At 35.8% G+C, this 9,656-nt stretch overlaps 1 protein-coding gene across 1 annotated transcript; it reads left to right on the plus strand.

Moving 5' to 3' along the window:
• The first annotated feature begins 915 nt into the window (after window positions 1–915).
• On the plus strand, window positions 916–7,768 carry LOC117327192 (betaine--homocysteine S-methyltransferase 1-like). The gene is made up of 7 exons (XM_033884046.1): window positions 916–1,107; window positions 1,775–1,965; window positions 2,643–2,837; window positions 3,385–3,496; window positions 5,180–5,358; window positions 6,263–6,344; window positions 7,018–7,768. Exons 1-7 carry the CDS (start codon window positions 1,095–1,097, stop codon window positions 7,287–7,289), a joined length of 1,044 nt encoding a protein of 347 aa, XP_033739937.1. The 5' UTR covers window positions 916–1,094; the 3' UTR covers window positions 7,290–7,768.
• Window positions 7,769–9,656: the final 1,888 nt, after the last annotated feature.

Genomic DNA, 9,656 nt, shown 5'->3' on the forward strand with positions numbered 1-9,656 from the left:
GTATGTAAATACATTGCGATCGAGGTATTCATATCATCTAATAGACGACTTCCACAATGATCGTGTCAGTGTATCAGGCCGACCATCACTGCGCCATTGATACGTTCTTTTTAAGAACGCCGATGTAACGCAGCAGTATAGGCTGCGGGTATTTCTGGCTAGGCACATTGTACACATATTACAAATATTCATCGAGTACAACTACGACAGGAAATTCAAATCTTTATCTTTACTCGCGATCTACGGCACCCAATCGCCTAGCCAGAATACGATTGTGTGCCGTAGATCGTGAGTTCGAGGCCCGGTTAGTGCACGAGTCATAAAGTTGTCCTCCTTCGTCAATTGTGTTACTATGTTATATATCAAATAATTAGCACAATGTATCATATGCACTATGTGTTGGTGATCCGAAGATAAAGATTTGAATTACCTGTCATAGTTGTACTCCATCTTTATCTTCAGATCATCACCGCATAGTGCATATGAAAAATAACGCCGATGTGGTCATTTATGGCTAGGCGATTGGGTGCCGTATATCGTGAGTTAGAGACCCGGTCAGGGCACGAGTCATAAAGTTGTCTTCCTTCGTCAATTGTGTTACTATGTTATATATGTTATGCTTGATATACATCGATAAATATTTTGTTTGACTACCCTTACAAGCAGGAATTCGGCAAACACGAACACATTTATATTAATTTAACCATCCGTAAATGTGCTAATGCAGCCAAACCATTATGTGACACGCACTGATGCACTAGAATGCTTACACCGTACATACCCGCGGCATGTTATTGAATGTCAGAGCTATCGACTGAAAGAGGTCACAAATGAGGTCAGTATGGATGACGTAAACTAATGTTTATTAAAATGAGCTATCCAAGTCATGCTAAACATTATGCCCATCTTAAATAGACATACAGATAACACAACACAACGTAGAATTTGATTATCATAACACGAAAGAGTACTATAGGCCTTTTACCGGTCTGGTGTTCCATAGGTTGATGTCTACATATTGTAAGCAAGCTCCGTCGATGATTCATCCACACATGTCCAGCCAGAAAAGAAAAGCGTCAACGTTCTGAAACATAATGTCATCTAAAGGTAAAAACAATATTACTACCATTTTCTGTAAACTGTGACAAATAAGAAATGTAAAAGAAGTGTATGGTAGAGTCAAACAACAGCAAGAAATGCACCGTCAAGATGGCGGGGGTATAAAGTTAGATTAGGTGGATGTGTGTTCACTCACTGTATGCTATGCTAAACATTATTTAATCTATAAATAACGCTTTCTTAATATAGCAGCCTAGTGTGGGATGTGAAAAGTATGTAAATGTATCGTGAATGTGCCAACATATATAGCTACCCTTAGCTTGTGAGGTTAATAGAGAGAGAGAGAGAGAGAGAGAGAGAGATAGAGAGTTTTTTTTTTTTTTTTGGTGGGGGGGGGGGGGGGGGGGGGGGGGGGATTAAAAAGCCGATTAATGGTTTGCCAATGAGTCATATATACCTTTTTTTTTAGAATGTTTACCAGTATTGATTAGCATATATATTTATAATGTTAATAAACTTCCATTTACCGTAGTTATCGTGGCGTGTCGATGACTACACTATTACCTTGATCAGATAAATAACACGTGAAATGTATGCATATTCACTGAGGCCTGAAGTCTAGGAAATCATTATCATATCGGCATTATTACTTATTTGAATAATTACAGTAATATGTTGAAACAGACATATTCCTAGTCTTTTTTGTATCCCAAAGGATTGATTGAGCGCCTTGCAAATGGCGGACAAGTCCTCATTGCGGAAGGTTATCTGATAGAATTGGAAAGAAGAGGTTATCTGCAGTCGGGAGGATTTATACCGGAAGTAGTTTTAGAACATCCGGAGATTGTCCGAGGACTACATCGAGAGTTTGTACATGCTGGCACCGATGTGGTAGAAGCATTTACAGTAAATATATACCTTATATACCGACTGCTCTGTGATACAATGTGCAATGTTCAGTTATCATACACATTAATTTTAAGTCTTTTCTATTTACTGAAACATTGTATTCGTGATTTGTGTTGCCATGGCATAAAGTTTTGCTTACTTAGCAGAATTTTCACTGAACATAAATTTTTGATACATTTCTTTTAATGCATGTATTTAGAATACATTTTGACTACCATTTTATTATTTAACGGGTGTTTTATTGCATTGTACTTGGTAAATAATACATGGTATATATTGTATATATAAGAATAAAGTGAGATAATACATGAAAGATCAAAAGCGAATAGCTGAAACATGCAATGTGAGAAAGAGACCTGTTTGAGGTTACATGTTGTTGGGGCCGCGGTGGTCGAGTCTCTAGGTTGCGAGTTCGAAAACTACAAGGGGCAGTTGCCAGGTACTGACCGTAGGCCGGTGTTTTTTCTCCGGGTACTCCGGCTTTCCTCCACCTCCAAAACCTGGCACGTCCTTAAATGACCCTGGCTGTTAATAGGACGTTAAACAAAAACAAACCAAACTATTGTTAGCGAGATAAACAGGGCTCCAATAACTGGCGTTTCACAAGTGATACTTAGAGGGGGGTAACTCAACCTGATATTTTTGATAATAAGAAATAAATAAACATCTTTCAGTACTACGGTCATAGGGAGAAACTGCGAACAATTGGACGTGAGGATGACTTAGAGAGACTCAATAGGACTGCTCTTAAAATGGCTAGAGAAGTGGCAGACGAGGCTGGAGCTTTGATGGCTGGCAATATTTGCAACTCCAACCTATATGACAAAGACAATCGTGACGGAGATGAGAAAATAAGGGCAATGTTCAAGGTAAAGTCATCAAAGGAAACTCACTGAATTAAAGCTCATTATTGGATTATAAACAAAGAGAGATATGCCTGCTTGTAACTGAAACTATAATACTAACTCGATAACAAAAAAGAAACCATTGCAAAAGTGCTATCGACCTGGCGTTCCAGAAGGCAAAGTAAGGAAAATTTCTCTACTTAATTGAACATTTTCTATCAGCATTCGACATACTTAAGTCAAAATTATATACTTATTATAACCGATACCATGTAGACAATGTGTAATTAGAAAACATCTTAGTTTTATATTTGTGTTTATTGAGTTCTTGAAAAATATATTGTAAACTTTGAGATATATAACAAACAATATACCAGGTAAATCTATATTCTGACTTTCATTTCTTCGTCGTAGCCAATGTGATGTATAAGTATGCATTTTAACATTTGTTTCTTAAATCTGGTCAATAAAGATCAGCTTCCTCTCTTGCGAAAAAAGGCTGATGGGTAACCTCTAAATGAACGATGCTAATGTTTAAGTCTTTGCAATATTATGTACGACATCAATTCAGGAGCAAGTGGAGTGGGCAGTGGAGGAAGGGGCCGACTACATCATAGCTGAGACAATAAGTAACTACGGAGAGGCTAAACTAGCGCTAGAGGCAATCCAAAAATACGGAAAAGGTAAAGGTTCCGATAGCCATTACTATGACATGTTGTGTGCATGATACTAATGTAATCCTCTTATGAATGATTTAGTGGTGCCAATTCATTAGGTGTTTTGTTCTTCGTAGTTCCATCAGTTGGATTTAACTCAAACTTGCCTTAAATGATCTTGAGATGGTTCTGTCCAGGTGTGGTTGTTTTCTACAGTCATAATACCTCATAGAAAGTATCCGGATACTTTTTATCCTGTATAAAACTACCCGGAATTATTATACCCCTACCAAAACGTACCTCCCTTGCATAAAGGTACCTCCCCTACCAAAAATCTTTTATTTTTACCTATTATGACTTAGGATCAACATAGGAAGCCTCCAAACAAAAGACATTTTCCAACTTCCGGCTGCTTTTGATGGTTCGGTAAGAAAGGAAAAAAATTGGCCTCGTGGTGGGGAATTGGTGGGGTGGGGTCAGAAACATTTCAAATGTGTCGTCTATTCATATCTTCACTATATTAGATTGATCATGTTAAAATAAAACATTTTTGTAGGGGTCACTTCTTAAGCAAAGGGGAACATTTTATGCAGGAATAAAACGTATCTAAATACCTGGGTAAGGGTACATTTTATGCATGATACCCGGTTAGTGAAAATTACACTGAAGATGATCGAGTATTGTTATTTTCAAACTGATCCATAATCCATTTTATAACGTTATTGCATAATCACTGTTTTCGTTAAGTACCCATGTTAAAATTCTTCTTTAGTTGTAACAATAAACACGTCGGTTTCTTATTTCCATTCTGGCTTGGCGAAGAGTGTATGCAATACTGGATTTGAAGAAGAGTATACACGCAGGCATTATATTATTTTCTATTCGAAATCCTCCTATATGTATATATGATTTGTATTGTGATGTGTGTACTTGAATGTTAATAAAGATATTGTTTAAACTCAATCCTCTTAGTATGGAAGCAGGATTAGTACAATGTATATGGCGTTATATATGTGTAGCGGAACTGGACTGGGTCGATCATCGGCGACCAGGTAGCTCAGTGGTAGAGTGTCCGTCTAGAGTTCGGAGGGTCCCGGGTTCGAACCCTGATCTGGCTGCTACATTTTCTCCTCTCCTGTTACATAATTGGCGAGCTTGCCTACCCTTGTTTAAAGCATTGGGAGTATGCTTAGCAAGGTGATGCCCGAACTTGTGGTCTTCGGGGGCGAAGACTTGAAAAAAGGGAGGGAGGAATGTAGCGGAACTGGACTGGGTCGATCATCGGCGACCAGGTATCTCAGTAGTAGAGTGTCCGTCTAGAGTTCGAACCCTGGTCTGGCTGCTACATGTTTCCTCTCCTGTTACATATGAACTGCGACGTAGGGATGACCATATCAGAAACTGACACAGTCAAAGAAAAATCATGACCTGTTTTCATTTTTTTTTTCTAAAATATAATCAAAATGAATTTCCTTAATTATTTTAAGGTATTTAGTACCAGAACATTAATTTTCGTTAAATCTCAATATACTAAAACCCTTTGATTCACGTTTAATGAATCTCACTTAGGATGTTAAGTCAAGGCTGTTCTGATTGGTCGATGCTGTGCTATTGTGTATTCAAAAGTGAAGATTCTATTTTATGAATTTCAATATTAATATAGTAAAATGTAATAAGTTTTGCTATTAATATTGTTTCTGTTATATAAAGGTGTCCCAGCTGTGATAACTATGGCAATTTATGTACCGGATAAGACGATGGATGGACTACCGATAGCCGAGGCATGTCGTAAACTGGAGGAGGAGGGAGCGGCCGTGGTGGGTCTAAACTGTGGGCGTGGCCCCAGGACAATGTTACCTACAATCAGAGATATAAGGAAAGTATGCAAGGTAAGGAAAGGGTACGTCAATACATCTCAGTCTTTCAGGCCAGAGTAAAATTTATCCTTGCATTGTACGATACTAATTCTGTATCATGTTCATCTTAAAACCATTAATCATAAATATTATAAAGGACAAACATTGGATTCATTTACCTTTTTGCAAGCTGAAGCATGCGTTTGTTATGTCGCATAAGTAAACATCCATGGTAATTACAGTTTTCCTGTGCACAAAAAGTGCACTTAATGTAGCTTACGTTTTCTTATTAATGCAAAAAACGCGTACGTTCACACGTTTGTGAATGAAAACATTTCAACTAATTAAGCCATTTTCATTTACTTATATTAAGCATATAATGCAATACAGAACATGTTTTATTACCAAGTTATAACAAATCCATAGTTTAGCTTTGTCTAAGATGACATGTCCGACAAAAAAAAATCAGATAAACTTTAAAGTAGTTGCGGTGTCAAACCTGGCTTACAAGAATTAGTCAGCAATTGTTTTAGCCTATATCTGTTGTTGTTCTAAGATGGAAATATTAGATTCAGTGTTGTTCAAAATTGCTTACAAAATACATACTTTAAGTAAATTGTACAGTCTGGTTAAATGTAAACGATTACAAATGTCATGTTTTGTATTGAAGTCAGTACTATGCAGAATAATTCACTCTCGCAGTTCAATCGACCTGCTTTATAAACTTATTCATATATGATATTTAAAACAGTGAAATATTGGAAGTGAATAAAAAACACATTCAATAAATGAATATTATCTAAATATATTAAATAATATCAAATGAATAATTACAATAAGTAAACATTAAATAAGACAAGATTATCATTACGACAGAAGTGCATACTGTTGCTTTGTTTAAGTACAAACTTCCCCTTATCCATATGTTATTCTTCAGGGACCAATAGCTGCTCTTCCTGTGACATTCCGGACGACAGATAAGTGTCGCACATGGCTCTCCCTTAAAGATCCGGATACTGGTAAGTTCGGACTCCCGTAAATAAAATCCAAAACTCAGGTTAGTTGAGACTAAATTCTGGTTAATATACTGGCTTTTGAAATCCTCAATTTATTCTCATATTATATATAATTTAAAAGAACACATCTTAAAACAATCCTAAAAAACATTTAAGCGAAACGGTCTGGTTTATCATTATAAAAATAAGGTTCAAATTATACGTAGTATAACCATTAAGATATTTTGCAAAATGTGCTAACAAGTAATCAACAATAAAAACATTTTACTCAAAATGCAAGCTTAAGATTAGTGTCCAAAATCAGTATGACCCTCCTGTCATTATCCAATATCTCCCTCATGTCTTGTAATCATTAGTGCTCTCCTATCATGTAATAATTATTATTACCCCATTCTGTTATCAATACCACTCTCCTATTCTGTATGCGATATGACCCTCCTATTCTGTAATCAATATAACCCTATATAATCCTTGTATTCATATTACCCTGACATCCTGTAACAAATAGCATCCTAAAATCCTGTTTTGGTCCTGTTGGAAACGCAATTGTTTTCACTAAGTAAGAGCCCATCATAATTTGCAAGAAAGGCAAAAATCACATACAAGCCGAATACTCATTACATATCTGATAAGATAAATTAAGAATGCGTAATATGTTGTAATTTTCTTATTGTAGGAAATGACGTGTATCCGGCAAACGTATCATGTGTTATGTGTAGTCGGGATGACATCAGACAATTTGCAGAGGAAGCGAAGGCGATTGGTGTAAATTACATCGGGCTTTGCTGCGGAAATGCACCATTCTTCTTCCGGGAGGTAGCGGAAGTGTATGGTCGGAAACCTGATGCGTGCAAATATGCACCAGATGTATCTGCTAATTCGGCTGTAGGCAAACAAACAGATCATTCGCAAAAAATGAAAGATATATCGAGAGTTGACAATGTTTAAGGTTCGATATGCATTTATTAGATCATCTTAAATGTTTATTATTATCTATTTTGAATTGCTACTTTCACACCTTTCACCGTTACTGCTCAAGAAAGTAGCGGCATAGATATTTCTAGGAAATTATCTCAACAAACTCACTACTACAGCATACATTTATTTCAGAGTAACAGTGATTCCCGATAAAAAGTCTTGTTGAGAGACTTGAAAAAAAAAAGAATAAAAAGAAAGAAAAAGAAACAAGTGAAAAGCTGGTAGACTGAATGTCTCTAAACATATATTATGCATTTGTGACAATTTTTATGATTCAGTGTACTTATAACGTATTTTAATGCAAAAGAATACTGTTTTTATTCTGTTGTGCTTAAAAGGTATAAATATTTACAAATACTTCACATACTATCATTACATGTTCAAATATGGTTTGTAATTGTTTTATCTAAATACAAATATTCACTTTATAATAAAACTATTATACATCCTTTTGATTCAGTCAATCCATGGTTTCATTAACAAAAATAACAAATATTTAAAGATGGCGGGCAAAGTTGACATTATTATACATTTTGAAAATATCTTCTATTTTCGAAAGTATTTAACAATCGATAGGCTTATTTAGACACTCATTAGCTTCTAGGGTGTGTCTCTTGACCCCTTTGAGTGGTGTATTTAATCATTATTAGGATAGGTTAGACATTTATAAGCTTCCAAAGTGTGGCTCTTGACCTCTTTCGTTTATCTGTATTTTTTATTACTGGTTAGATAAGAACCTTATAAACTTCTAGAGTGTGTCTCTTTGTTGCTTTGAGCTGTCTTAATTTCTTTTATCAAGGTATTTACCACTTGATTATATATAATGAGCGAAGGATAAGTGATCAAATTGAGTAGGGTGTCTCCTTTTAAACAAAAGTCAATACTGACAATATAAAGCTTATAGAGATGTATTGAAGCTGTGCCTTAGGAGACGGTATTGCACGCTACCAAAAACTACCAACTTATAACTGCAGTTTTTGTCACATCTTTTATATCTAGTTTATACCATTACAAAACTATACAAAAACAAATTTATTTCAGAAATACATTAAATATGTCTGTATTTGAGCGGAGACGAATTATTCATAAATATTTACTCACCCGATATATACTGAAATGTTCAAGTACTCTGACGTACGCAGTGTGGTGTTATGGAACATCAGAGATGTCTTTCATTTGACAAATTTAAAGTGAATACAGCACTGTCAAATACACATTGAAAGTTATAAACAGAGACAAATATATGGAATAGCGTCGCACATTTATTTCTATTTACAGTATATATATGAGCTAGTCAATTCGTCGTTATCAGATGAAACACAAATTATTCATTCAGGTTTAGTCAACTGGAATCAAGGGGTCATCAGTGATGCCTAGAGACGACACATAAGGTGTTATCTTCATATATTTATCAACCTGATATCTAATACAAACACAAGCTTTACGGGGGAAAAAAAAATATATATACATATAATAATCATGTGATGGCATGAATGAGCATAGGACGAGGAAGAGATTAAAGATCGTTCCATAGATCATTGCCGTCGGGGCGCCACATTTTGCTGTTTACAAACACCAGACCAGTACAGAAGGATTCTACGTTCTAGAATAAAATGCCATCGAAAGGTATGTATTTATATTTGTTTACCACATCTATGTGTTTTCTGATAACATAACATAAACGGTTCGAAATACTTCGCCAGGAACGCTTGACGTAAACAGAAGAGGATAAAAGTTTCCGCTGACCCAAACACCGTGCCAGAGCGCATTACCATATGAAAAAGTGAAATTCTCCGGCACTATTTGGTGCTTGGTGCAGACAAAATAAATCGGGCGTGGCATAGAACCTACCTTAGAAATATGGATAAATGTAATATTTATTTAACCTCAAAACACCCATTTAGTCCCATATCGATTTTTGTCCGTCCGTACCTATTCTCGTTTTACACTGGCCAAAATTTTACACATGACTCGACGCCATATTGCAAACTTAGTAGGACGCCGTAGTAGCACTATGTGTCGAAATGGAAAGATACAAGATCTATTTCTATATAGTTTACAATACCGATTATACTATGTGCACAAATGTACTCTTGCATTAGCTATCTCAGGTATTTGAAAATGATAAGCCTAGTTTTCTTGAATGAAACTATGTGAGAAGAAAACAAAATAAATGGTCTTTTCGAGTCATTGCGTTTCGATTCGGATGGTTTAGTAGCCCTTTCACTAAAAAAAATGCGGGTTAACATACCCGCATCATCTGAATCGGAACGCAATGACCCGAAAAGACCATTTATTTTGTATTCTTCTCATATGGTATTAAATTTGAACAGGGGA

Source organism: Pecten maximus, chromosome 5 (genome assembly GCF_902652985.1).
Source record: "Pecten maximus chromosome 5, xPecMax1.1, whole genome shotgun sequence".
Classification (NCBI taxonomy): Eukaryota; Metazoa; Mollusca; class Bivalvia; order Pectinida; family Pectinidae; genus Pecten; species Pecten maximus.

Coding starts and splice junctions, on each gene's coding strand:
- LOC117327192 (XM_033884046.1), top strand. Junction 1,966..2,642: donor ATGTGGTAGAAGCATTTACA/GTAAATATATAC, acceptor AACATCTTTCAG/TACTACGGTCATAGGGAGAA. Junction 3,497..5,179: donor AATCCAAAAATACGGAAAAG/GTAAAGGTTCCG, acceptor TGTTATATAAAG/GTGTCCCAGCTGTGATAACT.